Here is a 21,768-nt window from a genome sequence, read left to right on the forward strand (position 1 = left end):
AAGGCCAGACAGTGAAAGAGTCTAGGACCAGAGGGCACAACCTTAGAATAGAACATCATCCCTTTAGAACAGAGATAAGGAGGAATTTATTTAGCCAGTGGGCAGTGAATCTGCAGAGTTCAATGCCACAGATAACATACTGTACATACCCAAATCAAAAGCCATGAATGAACCAGGAGATTTGTAGTCTGCTGAGGGCTAGATCTGTGGTATTGAAGACTGGTGATCCAGGACTACACTAGAAGGTCAGGTACAATTTATGGAGGGCTACCTCAAGAGCAAATGAACAATTCTGAAGTTAGAGGCAGAATCGGATGCACGATTGCAGGACATTTCTTCCTACAAAGTAAAACCTAACATCATAAATGGCAGTGAGACTTCACTCCCAGATGAGCTTAATACCTCTTATGCACACTTTGAAAGGGAGAATAAAACTATAGCTATGAAGATCCTTAAAGCATCCAGTGACACTGTGATGTCTGTCTCAGAGGCTGATGTCAGAACTTCTTGAACCCTCACAAGGTGACAGACCTTGATGGGGTACCTGGAGGGGCTCTGAAAACCTGTGCTAACCAACTGGTGGGTGTACTCAAAGACATTTTCAATCTCTCATTGCTACAGATGGAAGGTTCCACCTGCTTCAAAAGGTCATCTATCATACCAGTACCCAAGAAGAGCAGAATGAGCTGCCTTAATGACTAATGTATAGAAGCACTCACATTTACACTGATGAAGTGCTTTGAGAGATTGATTATGGCTGGAATCAACTCCTGCCTAAACAAGAACCTGAACTCACTGCAATTTGCCCACCGCCACAATAGGTTAGCAGCGGATGCGATCTCATTGCCTCTACATGCTGCCTTGGATCATCTGAACAATACTAATAATCGAGTCTGGCTGCTGTTTATTGACTGCAGCTCACCATTTAACACAATCATTCCTACAGTTCAGATCAAAAAGCTCCAAAACGTGGGCCTCTTTACCTCCCTCTGCAACTGGATCCTCAGCTTCCTCACTAGAACACCACAGTCTGTGCGGATCTGAAATAACATCTCTACCTTGCCGATAATCAACTCTGGTGCACCTCAGGGATGTGTGCTTAACCCAACGCTCTACTTTCCATACACTCATGACTGTGAGGCTAGGCACAGCCCAAATGCCACCTATAAATTTTCTGATGAGACAACTATTGTTGGCAGAATTTCAGATGGTGACGAGAAGGTGAGTTAGATCAGCTAGTTGAGTGATGTCTCAGCAACAACCCTGCACTCAATATCAGTACGACCAAACAATTGATTGTGGATTTCAGAAAGGGTCAGATGGGGGGAACACATATTAGTCCTTAGAGGGATCAGAAATGGAATGAGTAAGCAATTTCAAGTTTTTGGGTGTCAACATCTCTGAGGGTCTACCCTGTGTCAACATATTGATGCAGTTACAAAGAAGACACAACTGTAGCTGTATTTCATTAGGAGTTTGATGAGATTTGATATGTCACCAAAGACACTGGCAAAATTCTTAAGATGTACTTTGGATAGCATTCTAATTTGGCTCCATCATTGTCTGGTATGGTGGGGGGGGCGCGGGGGAAGCACAAGATCAAAATAAGCTGCATAACGTTTTAAACTCAGTCATGGACACTAGCTTCCCCAACATCCAGAACATCTTTAAGGAGCAATGCCTCAAAAAGGCAGCATCTGTCAATAAGAGCTCCCATCACCCAGGACATGCTCTCTTCTCATTGCTACTATCAGGGAGGAGCCTGAGGACACACACTCAATGATTCAGGAACAGCTTCTTCTCCTCTGCCATCAGATTTCAGAATGGACACTGAATCCATGAACACGGCCTCACTCCTTGTCCTTTGCTTTTTGCACTACTTATTGAATTCAACTTTTAAAAATATATGTATACTTAATGTAATTTACAGTTTTTATTAATATGTGTTGCAATGTACTGCTTGTGCATAACAAGAAATTTCACCACATATGCCAGTGATGCTAAACCTGATTCTGAGGTAGCTGTGAAGGCCAAGTTATTGGGTATATTTAAAAAGGAAGTTGAAAGAATTTTGATCAGCAGGGATGTCCAGGGTTATGGGGAGAGGTCAGGAGAGTGGATTTGAGAGGGATAATCAATCAGTTACGATGGAATGGTGGAGCAGACTTGATCAGCCAAATGGCCAATTCTGCTCCTATATCACCCCTCACAGTCAAAGGCATTACCATCACTGCAACCGTCACTATCAATATCCTGGGGATTACTACTGACCTTGAGTAGCCATATACATAATAGGGCAATAACAGCAGGCCAGAGACTGGGAATCCTCTGATGGGTAACTCTCCCCCCAACTCCCCAAAGCCTGTCCACCGTCTCCAAGCTCCAATCAGGACTGTGATAGGAAACTCTCCACTTGCCTGGATGAGTGCAACTTCGACAATACCAAACTGAACATTACACAGAACATAGCAGCCCGCGTGATAAGCAGCCCATCCACAACCATTCACGAATAGTCGTGGCAGTTTCTACCATCTACAGGGTGCACTGCAATAACTCACCAAGACCCCTTGAAGAGCACCTTCCAAACCCACATGAGCAACCTGCAGTTCACAGCAGCACTAAAAGGTATTGACTAAAACAATAATGCCGACTTTTCCTTCTCTGTCATTAGAAGAGAACCTTGAAACAGCATTTGATTTTACTGAAATAGTCAAAAATCACCAATGTGGTGGGGAGATGACATGACAACATCATTGGCTCTGCTGATGTGATCTCACCACTTTGGTCTCAGTAGCTAATGTGAAGCAGATTTAAGATTGACAGTCATTAATATATACACATATACTGTACTATGGCATTAGCTCAATAAAAAACCTCTCTATGTTGTAATGGGTTCCAGGTTTCATTTCAGGAAGTTCCCCCTGAATTGTATCACCTATCGGAAAAGGCATAGTGTCACTATAATTCTGTTTAGGTCTGAATGATTAATGGATTAGCAAGTTGCACAGCCACAGGAAAAAGACATCCATCAGCATTTTGCATTACTGGGCATTTACAGGGAATGGGATGAATGCCACTGACGGCAGAGTCTGTGAGAACTGATGCAGCAGGTAACTCGAGAGGTCTTGTCTTAATTCTGGAGAAAACAAGGGAAGAGGTCGTTTGCTATATGTATTAGTACAGATGTAGTGATAATGACTTAGATGAGGAAGATACTCAGCCCTGGAGAAACGCTCGGCCAACTCCGTCCTGGGCACCACTATCCCCACCATGAAGGGCAACTTAAAGAGGCAGTGTTTAAGAATACAGCGTCCATCGTTAAGGACCATCACCATCCAGGGTACGCCCTCTTCTCATTGCTGTGATCGGGATCCTGAAGATCCACGCTCAAAGTTCAGGAATAACTTCTTCCCCACCACATCAGATTTTCTGAACGGTCTGTGAATCTGTGAACACCACCTCGCTATCCCTCCTTTGCACTGTTTTATTTACGCTTTGTAACTTATAGCATTGCACTCCTGCCACAGAACAACAAATTTCACAACACACAGCATGGCGGAGACAGTAAGCCTGATCTTGACGAACATGGTTTCAGCCAGTTGCAGCAGTCCTCTCAGAGGTACTGAGCTCCGAGTATCAATGGGTACAGTGGGGGATTTCCGGGAGCCGTGGGCACCCCAGGGAATTGACTGTTTTGAAGACAGTAGTAATTATATTTTAATTTGAATATATTCACTGTGTAAATGCTGAATATTTCTACTTTGTGTATTTGTTGTGTAAATAAACTTTTACAGTTTTGTAAAAGGGAGAAATTTTCACTTCAATTTCCTTGGATTTCTATCGCCTTAAATTCCTGCGAAATGATTATGAGTTTCGCAAACAGAACGTAGGCAGCATTGGCCAGAAATTCCCCAAAACACATTGAAAGAAGCCAATGCACTTGTCTGAAAATCTCATGTAAAGCAATCAACACAAACAAAATGCTGGAGGAACTCAGCAGGCCAGGCAGCATCTATGGAAAAGAGTGTAGTCAACGATTTGAGCTGAGGCCCTTCATCAGGACTGGATAAAAATGATGCAAAGTCAGAATAAGAAAGTGGGGGAGGGGGGAGCGGGGGAGGATGAACCACAAGGTGATAAGTGAGACTGGGAGAGGGGCAAGGGATGAAGTAAAGAGCTGGGAAGGTGATTAGTGAAGGAGATACAGGGCTGGAGAAGGGGAAATCTGATAGGAGAGGACAGAAGGCCATGGAAGAAAGAAAAGGGGGGGGAGCAGGAAAGGAGATAAGGTGAGAGAGGGAAATGGGAACAGGGAATGGTGAGGGGGGGTGGTGTCTTTACCGGAAGTTTGAGAAATCGATATTCACGCCATCAGGTCGGAGACTACCCAGACGGTATATAAGATGTTGCTTCTCAAAACCTCAGTGTAGCCCCATTGCAACATTAGAAGAGGCCACGGACCGACATGTTGGAATGGGAATGGGAAGCGGAATTAAAATGGGTGGCCAATGGGAGATTTCTTCCATGAGCTCTTCCCCCTTTTCTTTCTTCCATGGTCTTCTGTCCTCTCCTATCAGATTCCCCCTTCTCCAGCCCTGTATTTCTTTCACTGATCAACTTCCAGCTCTTTACTTCACCTCTTCTCCCGCCCTTGGGTTTACCTATCATCGTGTGGTTCTTCTTCCCCCGCCCCTCACCTTCTTCCTCATCTTTATCTCCAGTCCTGCAGGAGGGTCTCAGCCCGAAACTCTTTTCCACAGATGCTGCATGGGCCTGCTTGGGTTCCTCCAGCATTTTGTGTGTATTGCTTGGATTTCCCACATCTGCAGAATTTCTCTTGTTTGTGACATGTAAAGCAAGGCTAGTTTATCAAAAGGGGAATGCAGAACTCGGAATAAGATAGTAATTCAAATAGAGATCATAGAAATAAACTTTTCTTATCCACCCGTGACAATAAGGATGTGCAATTGCAATGCAAACTAATTATCTGAATAACATTACTTGTAAATCAGTTTAGGGCTATAGGTAGAGTTACTAAAAATAGAAAGTTTTTTTTATCTTGAATACAAAACTCCTGTAAGAAATATCATTAATCAAACATGCTGATTATATTAATATTAACTTTTAATTTTAAGTAATAACTTTTTTTAATGTGAAATATTAACTTGCTGATTCAGGTGCCATTTGAGTGCATATTTAGTATGGCACTTCAACAGAGTGAGGAGACTCTGCTGTATGGGAGGGACCACACTTTTGGTGAGATTTTGATCTGAGAGCCAGTTTGCCCCCTGGGTGGACGTTCAGGACTCCATGGCCTGCTTTGGAGAAGTGGATTGGAGGTCCCTTGATGTTTTGGCCAATATTCAACCAGAGCAACAGATTAGATTAGTTATCTCACTGCTCCCTTCTTGACCTTGCTGATCAACAGCCTCTCCTCTCAATGGCATCACATCTTCAAAGTGTATTTACCCTGGCTCAACAGCTGTGGAAGAACTTCATGAAAGTTCATATATCTGTGGTATATACAAACTCAGAATCATGCTCAAATATATCCAGGATTAAGAGGGATAAATGTTTATGCAATAACAGGATGAGGGAATTGACTGGACAAAGTGCAGGATCTTATATCATACATTCCCTGTTCACTCCCCTCCCCACTCAATTCTATGTAATTTAGATACAGTTGTTTTCTGACTTCTGATGAAAGACTGCTTAACTCTGTTTCTCTACAGATATCGCTTGACCTGCTTGGTATCTCAGAATCGGAATCAGAATCAGGTTTATTATCACTGGCGTCTGACGTGAAATTTGTTAACTTAGCAGCAGCAGTTCAATGTAATACATAATCTAGCAGAGAGAAAAAAATAAATAAAATAAAACATTATAAATAAACAAGTAAATCAATTACGTATATTGAATAGATTATTTTTTAAAATGTGCAAAAACAGAAATACTGTATATTAAAAAAGTGAGGTAGTGTCCAAAGCTTCAAAGTCCACTTAAGAATCGGATGGCAGAGGGGAAGAAGCTGTTCCTGAATCGCTGAGTGTGTGCCTTCAGGCTTCTGTACCTCCTACCTGATGGTAACAGTGAGAAAAGCATTTTCCAACATTTTCTCTTTAGTTTAGATTTCCAATATCCGATGTTTTCTTTATTATTATCATGCCGCTGCAAATGACTGAGATTTATCTTAGTTGTATAATTTTCCTCCGTTAATGACATCTTTCTGGAGGAAATACTGTGTTTTTTTGCTGGGAAATTGCTGCAGGTTCTGACATTTAAAAAAAACATCTGCACATGTCAAAGATTTGAAAAAAGAAACCGAAAATACTGGGAAACTCAGCAATGCACACAAAATGCCGGAGGAACTCAGCAGGCCAGGCACCATCTATGGAAAAGAGTACAGTCGATGTTTCAGGCCGAGACCTTTCCGCAGGACTTGGCCTGAAACGTCAACTGTACTCTTTTCCATAGAGGGTGCTTGGCCTGCTGAGTTCCTCCAGCATTTTGTGTGTGTTGATCAGATTTCCAGCATCTGCAGATTTTCTCGTGTTTGTGATTGAAAAACTCAGCAAGTCAGGAAGATCTGAGGAAAGAAAAACAGTCAATGTTCAAAGTTCAGGACCCCTCATCGATGCTTCTAGCATTTTCTGTTTTTATTACTTCATTTTCTATGTCCACAGCTCTTTAAACTGACTACTTTGAGTACATTTTCTATGCTAGAACAATGTACAACTTTGCTGTGAGCCCAGCTCAAACTTCCAGTCCACACAAATCACCACACCTTCATTTTGCTGGCTGACACTGAGCAGTCAATAAACTATTTTTACTGACAGATCTTGACTAATTGCTTCACTGATGTTTTTCAAAATTGTCAACGCATCGCTTGATTTTTTTTTCTAAATGGGAACTAAGCCTCCGTTTGACAAGCTATGGTGTAATGTCATCTGTAGTTGCTGACTCTGATCTGTGCTTCATGCTAGTTCTGTCATAAACTCCAGTAAAAACCCTTCTGCGTTAAAATGTCACACTAGCACCAATATTCAAGCAATCCCACTGGGAAATCTTTAGACAATATCATTATAAAGAAAAAATACTACATGTGTTAAGTTTCTCAAGAATATTTAGAATTGTTCTCTGAAGCCTTAAACTACCCCATGTAATAGTTTGTCTGTTTTCTGCTTTGAATTGGCTAGCATGGCATTGTTTGAACCAGTTACAGATTTTTCTCATTTATGCTAACTCAACTGCAAGCTTTGGTCTGATTTTATCATCCATGTGCTGTAATGTGACCTGCCCGTATAGACTATACAGAATATTTGTGAATCTTCCCTGCAGCTGTCAGCTTTTCCTTTAGGTGAAAGGTAAGGTTTGCTCCCGTCCTGGTTGAGAATCGAGAATGTCTCCAACACCCTGCCATTTGAAACATGTAATGGACCTTGAAAAGTGCTGCAGGCAGCTTCTTCCTTGCAGACAAGCAATTCTCAGGGCACAATCTTGGAAAGGAAGGAATGACTCTTGTGATTGCAGACCATGTTCACATCATGTTCTGTAGACAATTATTTATCACATGTACAGTGAAATGCATTGCTTGCATTAACAACCGACACAATCCGAGGATGACCTGGGAGCGGCCTGCAAGTGTCGCCACACTTTCCAGCGTCAATATAGCATGCCCCCAATGTCCAGTGGAACAATACAAGCAACACCAACATTAAAGGAACAAAACAAAATAACAGCAGTAAAACAAGCCCCTTTCCTCCCTCCCCCGCCCATCCACTCACACCCACAGACAAGCCTTCAGCCCCAGGATAGGCCATCTTAGAGCCTCCAGTCTCCAGTGGACTCATGGACTCCGAGACATTCAACCTTCGATTTCCCCAGTGGACTGGCGACTCTTTGGGCTTTGATCTTTGGTATTGACACCAGGACTCACCAATCAGAGGAACCCCAACTCCAGGCCTTGAACTCCGCACTCACATGGCCCTCCAACCCCTGGACTTGCTGACCTGGGGAGTTACCGTTCCTCATGCCACCTGCTTGCATGGACCTCCACTCCTGGGAACTGCTGACCTGGGGAGGGGTAGGGTGGGGGGGGGTGTCACCAGCTCTCGCCCACGGGGCCTGCCAACCTCTGTCGTGGACCACAAGGATCGCTCGCCTCTGACCATGCCGTGCTCCAAAATGGGCTCAGGTCTGACCTCTAACTTCCCCTCATCCCTGACCCTAAACCCTAACCTGGCCCCTAACTCCCTGTGCTATCCCCAAAACCATCCCTACAAACCTAAGAACAACCACGTCTGAGCCACGACCTTGACAGATGCTGAAGCTTGGCACCATCTTGACTGGAAGCTGCTGACAGGGGAAAACAACATCAACTTAAAAAGTATGCTGCCACTCTGTTTTGATACAAGACACTATTCCGATTTCAAAGACAAGGGAGTCCAGTAAAGTTTAGTACAATGAACGTTATAAATACAGAGGTGTCCGAATAAATTGGTATGGTTCTCTCAGAAATGGTAAACTAATATCTCAGTACATTCCAGCTCTCAAATAACTAATATTTGCTCATTATCATATCGTTCCAGTCTGGCTTATCACTGACTAAAGCAGCCAGTTGCATAACTTACAACCTTTTTTCCTAATATCAGAAACACAAATTTCATAAGCCACAAGATGTCAGGTTGTACCGTCTGCCAAGTGTGGCTCTCTTCAAAAAGGTGCATGCCCATATTTTTCTGTTCTTTGGGCTCCAGCTCAAAACGCAATCATTAAACTTTAATTAGTATCCTGCGCACACTGAAGTAATGGACCATTAACTATTTTTTACCTTCAGCAAGACAAAACCATTAAAACATCTCATTAATATTAAATAGGTTCATTTTAGGATTTGAAATATGACATGTAATAATTTTTTGTAAAGTATTGGCATAAAGCTTGTTAATTTTCTTCCTAAAGAAAACAGCAGATTCTGGAAATCTGAAATAAAAACAGAAAATGCTATATGTACTCAGCAGGCCAGGCAGCATCCGTGGAGGGGATAAAATCAGTCAACTTTTAAGGTTTACAACCTTATGTCAGAACTGAAAAGGTTCGAGGGAAATGAAGTTTTAAGAAGGCTCTCTTGCCTCACAACATTTGATTTCTTCTTGCATCCTCCCTATCATAGATCTTCCCTCCAGTCCTGACGAAGGGTCTCGGCCTGAAACGTCGACTGCACCTCTTCCTATAGATGCTGCCTGGCCTGCTGCGTTCACCAGCAACTTTGATGTGTGTTGCTCTTCCCTCCTTTCATCCCTCTTCCCCTCTCCCCATCTTAAACTGAAGGATCTATGGCAGGGAGGTCAGTGGCCACTCCATCATTTAGTAAGATCATGGATGACCATTTCCTCTAACCCCTGTGACGAGAATACACATAGATTAAGATGTTAGCTGTCCTGTGCTGGCACCAGTGGGATCAGCAGTTGGTTTGCCACCTGTCTTCAGGAGAAAGAGAGATAAGGAAAACAATGGAGCAGGATTTGGAGATGTTAATGAAGGGATGGGAGAGTTTAACGGAGGGAGAGCTGTCAAGATCGGCTCCCCCTTTGTACCCTGAACTGTTTGAAGTGATGGACAGGCGATACCCCAGCAGGGGGATAAAAAGGGACAGGTTCGCTAAGGCAGGACACACACGACACCCGAGGTAACGAGACCCTGGAAGCGTTGCGTCTCCCATAAGTCGATGGGAAGTTTTGGAAGGCTGGTCGCCGGACCAAGCCAAAGACGCACAGGGTGGAAAGGCACGATCGGCGGGAACCTGGTGTGTGTCCGCCCTTGCCTGGGTGCCAGGTTCACCGCAGAGAAACGATCGTATCTGGAAACAGAGGGGTCACGGTCGGTGACCTCAGAAGACATCATAAAGGGCTCGCCCGAAAGCTAACTGCGAAGAATATCGAAGGTCTGTGTGGAAGCCGTTTGAATATTCATTCGTTTTTGCTCCCTCTCTCCTTCCCCCCACTGTCCATCTCCCACGGCAGTGATTACGGTGGACTGAACTGAACTTTGCGTCACTTTGAAACTGGTCATTTACCCCTAGACGACGATAGAGCTTGATTGATCCTGTTATCCTAATTCTGTGTACATGTGTGTTTATCATTGCTGAACTGTTGCATTTATTATCCTTTTGATTAGAGTACTGTGTTGCTTGTTTCTTCAATAAAACTTTCTTAGTTCTAGTAATCCAGACTCCAACTGAGTGATCCATTTCTGCTGGTTTGGCAACCCAGTTATGGGGTACGTAACACCCCATATCCCTGGGCAAGTTAATTGCAGACTTCCCAGTCACCAGGTACACTGGAGAACAAAAGCTGGAATAATCCACAAGATGCCATTTTGCAACCATAGTCTGTCCAGGGGAAGGAGTGGGTATCAAGCTAGTGAGCGCAGGTCCACTCTGAGGGCTAGCACACCTTTACTGATTAACAGATCAGCCATGGAACATCAGTACATCAGTGAAGATGCAAGTGCCCGAGGGCACAAACCAGCAGACTCAGGGACAGCTTCTATCCCACTGTCATTAGACTCTTGGATGGACTTTTCATCTGCTAAAGGATGAACTCAACCTTGTCTTGGCCCTTGCACTTTACTATCTACTGCACAGCTCTTTCTCTGGAACTAAAACAGTATATTCTCCATTCTGTTCTCTGTTTCCGTATGTGTGGAATGAGCTGTCTGGATGCTTTCATTGTTTCTCAGTCCATGTGACCATAATAAACTAGTAACAATACCAAAGTGATCAGCACCTCATTGCTGGCAAGGATGAGCCATCAGAGGGATCATTCAAAGCCCTCCTCACCACTGCCACCTTCCCCACCCCACCTTGCCTCCTGTCCCAATGGCCAAGCAAGCCACCAACACTGGGTCAGGAGGAGCAGAATGGGGGTGAGCACCAACATGCAGGAGCAGCAGATGAAGGTTTCCAGCTGATCTCTTGTGCTTTCAGCACAGGGCACCACTGGCTAGCAGAGCAGTAGGCTTTCGGAGACACCTAAGCATCCATACGTTTTGAAATGATCCTGAAGAAGACTGGTGGAGGAGAGTGGTGGGCGCTGGCTTTGCTCAGTGAAGCTGCTGCTCTCATGCTTTGGCTGCAGGTATAACCTGAATTGTTAGCACCCTTGCAATGTCCTCTTGTACAATAAGATAGACTCCTGACCCCACAATCTACCTTGTTATGAATTTGCACTTTACTGTTTGCCTAGGCTGCACTTAGAATTTTCCCTGCATCTTCATCTTTGTCTACCTCAATGATCCGATCTGTATGGATATTATGCAAGGCATCTTATAGCCTAGAGTCAGAATCTGGTTTAACATCACCGGCATATATCCTGAAATTTATTGTTTTGCAGCAGCAGTGCATTACAGTAAGAAACATTATGGTGAAGGGAAAGAAACCGTCCAAAGACGTTGAGTGTGTGTCATCAAGTTCCGGTACCTTCTCTTTAACGGTAGCAATGAGAAGAGGGCTTGTTCTGGGAGATGGGGGGTCCTCAATGGCGGATGCTGCCTTTAGAAGGTGTCCTTGGTGCTGGGGAGGCTGGTGTCCACGATGGAACTGGCTGAGCTTGCAATCTTCCGCAGGTTTTCCTGATCCTGTGCAGTGGCCTCTCCATAGCACATGGCGATGCAACCATTTAGAATGCTCTCCACAGTATATCTGCAGAAACTTGCAAGTCTTCAGTGACATACCACCCAGCCCTCCCTCAGATACCTCTCAACCTGGACTTCTTCTACCTTGCATCACCTTTCCTACGCCCTGCTGCACATAGTTCCATCTGTACATCATGCCCCCCCCATCTGACTTCGCTCATCACTCATCGACATCTGTCTGCCTACATTTTCACCTGTTAACACTTTATTCTGCATTGCTATTGTTTTACCTTGTTCTACCTCAATACACTGTGTAATCATTTGATCTGTATGAACAGTACGCAAGCCAAACTTTTCACTGTAATTCGCTACATGTGCCAATAATAAACCAATACCAGTTCCTGTTGGCTCACACCCAGGGAATGGGAAAAGCTTGCTCTCCGTATCGTCGTGCCCAGGCTTGTGTATCTAGATGGGCAACCCTGACTGAAGGAGGCCACACTCATTCGCTCACTCAGTTGTGACTTGCATGCCGACTTTTTTTTCCCTCAGCATTTTCTGTTTTTATTTCTGGTATTTGCAGATCTTTTGACTTTCCTTTCTATGGGGTACGATTTCAACTCACTGGAGAGTTTTCATAGCAATGCCACGAACTTCAGAATTACCTCAGCTCCTTGATGCCCCAGCCAAGCAAGGTCTGCTTGTTGTCAAGGACCGTCTCCCTGTTCTTACCTGGGAACCAAGGGCCGAGATGTTAAGTGGACCTGACAACGAACACATTACTGAGAAGGCGCTCTTGATGTCACTGTTGACGATAGCTTCTGTCATTTAGTTGCTGATAGATCAGGTATAATTGGCTAAGATATGTTGTGTTGGCAGGTCATTCTGGACTGTTTCTGTGCCATATTCTTCTATGTTGTGTTGGGGAGGTTGCTGGTGTTGCTACCACATTGGAGCAGCTCGGTTCAAGCCAAGACTGGCTCTGGAATGCAGGTCTCCTGTCCAACAGCTGGGACGGTGCCCAACGCTTCATCATCGCCAACCTACCCACCATCAAGGGCATGGACACAGAAAGGCGCTGGACAAAGGCCAGCAATATCATGTGGGATCCTACCCACCCTGCTTATAGACTATTTGTCCCACTCCCATCAGGGAAGAGGCTATGCACCATCCACGCCAGGACCACCAGACTCAAAAACGGTTACTTCCCCAAGCTATGAGGCTGATCAACACCTCCACCCATGAAGCCATCCCACCATGACCACTACTTTATCATTTCCTGTCAGTGTTACCTTATGTACAGACACTCCTTTGCCTGGAGTCACTTTATGTACATGCAATCTTTCTACATACTTGGACTGATCTTTATGTATTGATATTAATTGCGTCATTTATGCTTACCAAGGGAGTAAGATGTGGTGCTACAGGGGAAATAAGGAGGGGGAATTGACTGATGAGGCAGTGTACCTAAAGGCTCCAGTTGGCTCTTGTGTATTATAATAAGGAAGTAAAATGAACAACCAATGATCCACATTAATTGTCCATCTTACCAAAGATGTCAGCAGAAACTTCTTTAGGCAGTGTGTTGAGTAAAGGCTATTTTGACTGAGCAGTCCAGAGACTTTCTTTCAAAATCATCTAACGTTCACAGCAGGGAAGATTGATGGAAACCCTGACCCTGAGGAAAGTTCAGCTCAGTTTAATCATCCTCCATTAACTGACCAGACCTGCCACTGAACACCTGTTTCAGAGTTCATCAAGTTTGGTTAAAGATAGGAGTGAAGAAATGTAGAGTACTTGTTCCAACAACATCGAAACCACCACTGGAGTTTAATTATCTATGAAATTCAGGCTTTGCTGCCATAGCCACATTTATTCCCCTGCTCCTGACGCAGACAGCTGCCTTCTCAAACCACCGTACTCCTAGGTTTATATGGCAACAGAGCATGGATGCCCTTTAAATCAGCTCCATTTGTCCACCTTTGGTTTGTATCTGCCTAACCTTTCTATCCACATACTTGTCCAAATGCCATTTAAATGCTGTTATTGCAGCCACTTCCTTAAGTAAAGAAGCCCATCATTAGTTTCTGATCCACCATCAGGGACCCTGACCACCCAGGCCAGGCTCTCTTCTTGAGGCTGCCATCAGAAAGAAGGTACAGGAGCCTCAGCACCCATACCACCAGGTTCAGGAATAGTTATTATCCTTCAACCATCAGGTGCTTGAACCGGAGGGGATAACTTCATTCAACTTCACTTGCCCCATCAATGAAATGTTCCCACAACTATGGACTCACTTTCAAGGATTCTTCATCCAATGTTCTTGATATATATTGTTTATTTTTTTCTCTTTCTTTTCGTATCTACACAGTTTGTTGTCTTTTGCACGTTGGTTGTTTGTCCATCCTGTTGGGTGTGTTTCCTGATTGATTCTATTGAGTTTCTTGTAGTTACTGTGATTGCCCATAAATAAATGAATCTCAGGGTTGTATATGGTGATATATATACACACACACACACACACACACGGGAGGGGGGAGAAGATGGCGGCGCAACGGCAGCGCGCACGGCCACTTTGGTGATGATATCTGTTATCTGTCAATAGGGGACCATGCACAATTCTGATTTGATGGAGATAGACATGAAAGCACAGAGGAACATCTGGAAAAATTTCTGAAATGCCCGCTTCGCTGCCGCTGTTACTGTGTGGTAACCAGGATCTCCGGAGCTGAAGGCCTCTAAATCCTCGGCTTTGCGTGTTTCAGCAGCCGGGGAGAGGTCGAAGGCGCTCGGCAGAGGATGGCATTCGGGAGGCTGGTCAGAAGCTTGGAGTTTTCGGATGGATGGACTCAGGGTCGGCTGTGGTCGGCTGCTTCCAAGGTATCAGCAAGTTGACGGTGCCTGGAGGTTTATGGCAGGGAGTTTCTCCCCTTTGCCGCCTGCTATCGGGGACTCCGGAGTTGATCGACTCGGGACCTTGAGACTTTTTTTCACTGTGCCCATGGTCTGTTCTTCATCAAATTATGGTATTGTTTTGCACTGCTGTAACTATATGTTATAATTATGTGGTTCTGTCAGTGTTAGTCTTTGGTCTGTCCTGTTTTCTGTGATATCACTCCGGAGAAACATTGTATCATTTCTTAATGCATGTATGCATTTCTAAATGACAATAAAAGAGGACTAAGTGTTCTCATAATCTAAATATAGATAGATAGATAGATAACAAATTTACTTTGAACTTAGATGTTTTGAGATATCTTCCTTCTCCAGATATAATGTCCTCAATTCTATTCCACCGGTATTGCATTATTGGATATAGGGGCAAAGACAATTACTCACCTGTAGCAATTTTGACATCAAGGGCTGTTCTAATCAATGCCATCAAGGTCGAAGTGAAATGCACAGAACCGTCCTCAGCAATCGGCATGTTCATCCTCACAAGGCGCTGGAAGTGAATTGTAATGTGGACATTTAGTGGTGATTACTGCATTCATCATACTGAACTACCATATATTTGTCTATACATGTTTTCAACAATGTTAGCCATTTATTTGCTGACTTAGGAGTCATCAAATCAGTTTCTTTACTAAGATGTACAGACTACAGAGAATTAGGAAAAGGTTTCCCACTTTTCACAGAAGTGCTTGGAGAACAAGCTTCGAAAGAGGTTATGGCTACATCTGGAATATTTTTTGGTGCGAAGCATTCCTGAATAAACTGGAAGCTGCTAGATTCTGTATTCTAGAGGAATTTTTTTTTTACTAATCTGCATTTCAAGCACAGACATAGCCAAGTTTAAGGCTGAAAATAGCTTTAGTGTGATTACTGGTAATCACTTCACTTGTCATTCCAGCATCTCATCTTTCAGGTGTCTGAAGAGAACCAACAGGAATATGAAAGCACCAAGTTTGGGGCATTTTTCTTCTGAGAAGTAAATACTGAATTGATAATACGTCAGTAACTTGGGGCATGACAAACAGACATGCAGTTCCCAAATTTGTAACAAGGTGGTAATAATGTGTAATCAGGGCCCAGTCAGCAGATCAAAGGTTAACACGAGAGAGCATTCGTTCATCTGGAAACAGCACAACGCAGCTAATAACTTATTCCAATGGCAAACGCATTCAGGAGCGAGAGAGATGAGCGACAGGGAGAAGAGGAAAAGAAAAGTGAGTTGTAGAGCAATGAGCAGGCAAATGGAGTGTTCTCCACTACAGCAGGAGCAGGCAGAGACTCGTTATCTGATTCAAAAGACTAGCAATGGAGCACATGCAGGAATGCAACAGCACATGAACTGTACAGGGATCTTGTCCTGCTATTCTGAAGAGAGGCTGTGGAAGATCTGAGAGGCCATTGTACAATTACAGAACAAAGAGAGAGAGAGAGAGAGAGAGAGAGAGAGAGAAAGAGACAAAAAAAACAACCTTAGAGTCTTTTATTGAAATAGAAAAGCAGATTTTAAGCTTCAATAAGATTTAAAGAAAAGATCATCTTGCAAACAGTAGGTGGACAGAGAAGTGAAATAAAGAAAAGTGCTACAAGGTATGGTTCAATACAACTGGTTAGATCAATTTAAAAGAAATTAACTTTAGAGAGAGTATACACAAAATACAATTACAATGTTCCACTGCACATCTACAGATTCGAAACCAAAAGGTGCTGTTATATTTAGTAACAGTGATAACTGCAAGTATATAGCTCAATGTATTCACAGGGACCTCAATTGTGAAAATGAGTGGGTATTGATTACACAAATATCAGGAAAATTATTTATTCAAAACATTTCAATTACCCCCCCCAACAATCTCTGCACATGGAAATTAATTAGATAATTGGCAAACTGTTTCCCACCCTCCAAGCCCACTCTTTACTTCGAGGCTTGGATTTCCAGCATCTGCAGAATTTCTCTTGTTTTTACTGCAGATGGTCTGATTTCTGCTCTTTTTCCCTCACTCTCCCCCGACATAATCCCACCCGCCCCAACCTATCATCCTGCACGCAACTCCTTTTTGTTTCAGAAAATCAGTATGCTGAACTAACTTATGATTGTTTTTTTAAGGATGTGGAACAGGAAGTTATAATTATTTTGGTTGGTTTTGTGAAGTCACTCAACACAAAAGTTGAATGAAAAGAACTGACATCAGCTAATGAAAACTTTGGTGCTCAGATGCTGGAATGAATAAACATACATATCTTGCATTTGATTTTTAACCAGCACGATGACAACACCTGCCGTTAACAGATCATCATGTCATTATTTCAGTTTCTCCATATTCAAGGAGCCCTCAAAGGAAACCAGTACTTCATCAGAACCTATTTGCAACCTAACTACAAGAGAAAAGGGTGGGGGAGAGAGAGCGATATTAGAAGAGTGGGGTAGAGTAGGAGAAGAGAGAGGGGGAAAAGGAAGGTGAGGGGGGAGAGATAGGGGAGAGAGGAAAGGTAAGAGGGGAGAAAGAGAAGGTGACAGGAGGGAGAGGGAAGGTGAGAGGAGGGAAAGGGAAGGGGGAAAAGGAAGGTAAGGGGGGAGAGAAAGGGGGAGAATAAAGTGAGGGGGAGGGGGAGAGGGAAGGTGAAAGGAAGAGAGAGAGGAGGAAGAGAGGGGAGAGGGGGAGATGGAAGGTGAGGAGGAGAGGGGAGAGGAGGGAAGGTGAGCGGGAGAGGGAAGGTGAGAGGAGGAAGAGAGAAGGTTGGGGAGAGGGAAGGTGAGGGGGAGAGGGGGAGAGAGGGGGAGAGAAAGGGGAAGAGGGAAGGTGAGAAGAAGAGGGGAGGGGGAGACGGAAGGTGAGGAGGAGAGGGAGTGAGGAGGGAAGGTGAGAGGAGGAAGAGAGAAGGTTGGGGAGAGGGAAGGTGAGAGGGGGAGAGAAAGGGGATAGGGAAGGTGAGGGGGGAGGGGGGAGAGGGAAGGTGAAAGGGAGTGAGAGAAGAGGGGGCGAAGGAAGATAAGAGGGGGATTGAGGGTGAGAGAGCGGGGGCTGGAGAGAGGGAGAGAGGAGGGAAGGTGAGCGAGGAGGGAAGGTGAGAGGAGGAAGAGAGAAGGTTGGGGAGAGGGAAGGTGAGAGGGGAGAGGGGGAGAGGGAAGGTGAAAGGGAACGAGGGAAGATAAGAGGGGGATTGAGGGGGAGAGAGCGGGGGCTGGAGAGAGAGGGAGAGAGGAGGGAAGGTGAGAGGAGGAAGAGAGAAGTTTGGGGAGAGGGAAGGTGAGAGGGGAGAGGGGGAGAGGGAAGGTGAAAGGGAACGAGGGAAGATAAGAGGGGGATTGAGGGGGAGAGGGCGGGGGCTGGAGAGAGAGGGAGAGAGGACGGGTGAAAGGGAGGGGGAAGAGGTTAAGTGGAGGGAGAGACCTAGCCAATTTGATACAAACTTGTGGTGCTGCTTTTTCCTTTATTATAAGATTATGAATATTAAGTATAATTGGATTATCTGTATTAAGGGACTGAGCAATAATACTTGGAATAAAAATCACCCCTTTTTACTGAGCATTCCTATGAGTGTATTTATGTGCTAATATTTGGAACAAATGATTTTATTTTAAAATGGATTTATCTGAAGGAAGATATTGTTCCTTGGAATAATGCCCCTCCAAGCTTTTCAATTAGGAAAGACGTAGATGAGTTTAAGTACTATTGACAATGTGACTTTTGAATCAGAAATGGAAGAATACAATGGTTACAGAAATATAACAGCACACAAAATAAAGCACAGATCTGGACTGGACACACAGGGCTGGTTTGTGTACACTTGGTTCATATGCTACCTTGTAGGCGATTCTGGCAGGACATTTCTTTCCCAGGCCCAGGGGAGGACACATGTGTCTCAGCATCTCATACATGTCACTGTAAGTGATGCGCCCACTTGACAAAATAAGTGAAGTAAAAACCAAAACAGAAACACAAAAAGGGAATGATCACAAACATGGAAAACAAAGCAGAGTCCAGGTTAATTATATTGCAAAACATCAGTGCAAGATTTTCCAATGCAAATACAGGCTTTGCACAGGAATGCATCTTCACCATGAAATCTAGGCTCCTAATCCCTGTTTCAATAAAGAATGATTGACAGTTTAGTAAATGGTAGAATGGTAGTATTAATGATGGCTTCTTTCAGGGCTGCATGCCAAGAAGTTTCCAGCAAACTCATAAAAGCCAAATATTGGAATGAATCATACATGATGATTAGGTCAATCATTCCTAGTCAAATGCAGACAGTCAGGACTATTGGGATTATCCATGTACCAGGTGAATTCCAAACCTTATAGGCCAACCCATGAGGGCAGTTCTTTCCTAAGCCAAGAGGTGGTGAGATAATGCGTAACAAATTGTACATATCCTTATAATGAATCCGGCAACTGGAAAAGAATTTCACAGATTAGAAAACGAGACCTGCAAATGAATTCATGACACAAGGCTTCATATCAGAGAACTGACTGAGTGACACAAAGCAAAAGGGGAAAACAATGAAATAACCAGGCAGGAAATAATAAAATGAAAGAAAAACATTGAATTGGGACACACAGAATAAATTCAAATGCTTGCAAAATGAAACTTGCATCCTCAGTCAGCCACTCTTGCAGTGGTGAACATATTAACTTTAGAATTTATTTACTGTAGGTCAAAAGACAGTTATATTGCATGTTGGGTTTTGTTTCATCTGCACGGACAAATAATCAGTGGAAGCTCCACTTATAAATTTAAAATCAAAACATTTGTAATACTGGATGTATTGCCTGATCAGAAACATGAGTAATAAATATTTCTGTGATTGATACAGCCCCTTTAAAATGCTTGTTTCCAGGACTTGGGTATTAAAAGAACTGAAATTGAAGTCATTACTTGGACATTAAATTCCACGCTAATAGCTTGTAAGCTAATTATTGAGTGAAAATCCCAGACAGTTCATGAGGAAAACAATACTTACATTTGATCTTTAAGGGTATAATGAGAGGAGTGACTGTCACTAATAACACATTTACAATGGGAATATAAACACAGTAATCTAAACAGATTTGATTTAAGTGTAAAAGATGTTCGATAACAAACCTGAAAAAGTACATAAAGATCTCAATTGCGCATCATCATAAAATATTGTCACAGAGTTACCAGGCATTGTATAATAATGAATGACAAAATTCAGTAAAACTGGCATATATTTAAGTTAGAACCCATTCATCTTGTTTAACGTCTGTTGGCTTTTGAAAGAATACTCCAGTCTACGTTCAAGTTTCAATTAATGAAACCTGTCCTTCACACATATAATTGTCTGTCTTTATGGGTGACCTCTTATCGAATTTCACTGAGTCTGCCCGCCTTTGTACAAGCTACTTGCAGAAGGAAGTAATCTAGGAAATGGCAGACAGTGCTCTTTGGTTGCTCTGTAATGTTTATTCTTCCGGGTTCCTCACCTCACAGTTCTCATTTCTTGCTCTTCACACGTAATCAATGACATTTGCTATTTGTACCCAATAGTGACATTGAGATTTAAAGCAGCCACGATAATCAAAGACCTCCCCACCCCGGAATCCTCTCTTTCCCCCCTCCTATTAGGCAGAAGTCTGAAATTACACATCATCAGGCTCAAGGACAGCTTCTACCCCGCTGTTATAGGACTGCTAAGTGGTTCTCTAGCACAATAAAATGTATTCCTGATCTCACAATCAACATTATAATGATCATGCACTTTATTATTTACCTGCACTGCACTCTCTCTGTAACTGTTACACTTTATTCTGCATTGTTATTGTTTTACCTTCAATGAACTATGCCATGATGTGATCTGCATGAACAGTATGCAAGGCAAAGCCTTTCTTGGCACATGTGACAATAATAAACCAGTACCAATGAGTTGCTGGGTTGCTGTTCCCCGAGCAGCTCATGAAGTTCGGTGTGGAAGTATGGGTGAAGGTTTCCCAGCACTAATGGCAGAGGATTCAGACGAGCAACCTGTTCCATTTTGGACGCAAACCATGAGCAGTTTCTACATCCATTTCAATGCAGACACTGAGTACCATGCATGTATTTGAACTAGTTTTTCTGTAATTGTTTACAGTTTGGAAAGTTTTGGGATGTTGGAAACTTTTCACATAATACGCAGGCATTCTTTCAGCCAGCTGTCAAATTCCCTTGGGCAGGACTCACTCTGCACCGTTCCTACGTACGACCTCACACTTGACATCTCTCAAACTGCACAACGGTAAGGTTGGCTGTTCTTGTAAGTGGTGCAAATACCAACGGCTCACCATGAACTACAGTATTCATGAAGTAACTTGGCAACTAATCAGGCACATCTCTAGTCAGAATTCAAAATATTTGAGCCCAAACTTACTAAGAGCAGAAATACCTTTACAGTTGTGTTCAGTGTTGAAGGCATGGCTGATGAGTGCAAAGACTTTGTGTCCAAGGGAGATACAAACAGAGGACAAAGGCTAGGTCAGCTATTTTTTCTACAGATACAGACTGGGCCACAGACTGATCTCATTGAGAACAAAGACTAGACGATTGCTTACACTCAGCTCCTCTGCGAAATAGTATTAGGACGTTGAATTCTTGTTTGTAAGTACTGGTCTCCTCTTTTCAAAACTCAAATCAATGACAATCAGTGTGTAGAGCCACTGGTGGTGTCACGGAGAATGAGCTTTAGTGCAGGCCGGCAGTAGTCCACCTCATAGAGTCACACAGCATGGAAACAGGCACCTAGGGCCAACTCGTCATGCCAGCCACGGTGTTCACCAAGCTAGTCCCATCGGCCCCTGTATCTCAGTTAGGAAAACCAACAGGTGTGCAGATTGGCATAGGACAGGGCGAAGAGGCTGGTGGTGGTTTGAAGGAATCACAGAGAACTGCTGGAGAGTTGAAATCAGACGTGGGCACAATCAGATTAAGATATGATACCATCAATGGATGCTCAGAGTTCAGTCCTACAAGGAGGACAGTGACTTGGGTGAGATTTTAATGGAGCATAGGAGCTCTGGAAAGGAGGATCCAGTATTGGGGGAGGGGGCGGAATGTCCTAGCACTAAATATAAGATTTCAAGCATCAGTAATGATTGCCCCTCCTGTAATTGTGTTGGAAATGTCATTATTCTTCCTGAACCGTGGCTTCCCCTCTACCATTGTTCAGATTTATTTTATCACATGTACA

General features: G+C 43.5%; 1 protein-coding gene across 3 annotated transcripts in view; it reads right to left on the reverse strand.

Moving 5' to 3' along the window:
• Positions 1–21,768, reverse strand: part of LOC134359997 (probable voltage-dependent N-type calcium channel subunit alpha-1B) — a 910,000-nt gene that overhangs the window by 46,100 nt on the left and 842,132 nt on the right. For all 3 annotated transcript variants that reach the window (XM_063073960.1, XM_063073961.1, XM_063073962.1), the window contains 2 exons: positions 18,389–18,485; positions 14,971–15,076 (listed from right to left, as the gene is read on the reverse strand). In XM_063073960.1, the coding sequence (XP_062930030.1) occupies positions 14,971–15,076; positions 18,389–18,485 (203 nt within the window). The remainder of the gene's footprint in view (positions 1–14,970; positions 15,077–18,388; positions 18,486–21,768) is intronic.

Source organism: Mobula hypostoma, chromosome 21 (assembly GCF_963921235.1).
Source record: "Mobula hypostoma chromosome 21, sMobHyp1.1, whole genome shotgun sequence".
In the NCBI taxonomy this organism is placed as follows: domain Eukaryota; kingdom Metazoa; phylum Chordata; class Chondrichthyes; order Myliobatiformes; family Myliobatidae; genus Mobula; species Mobula hypostoma.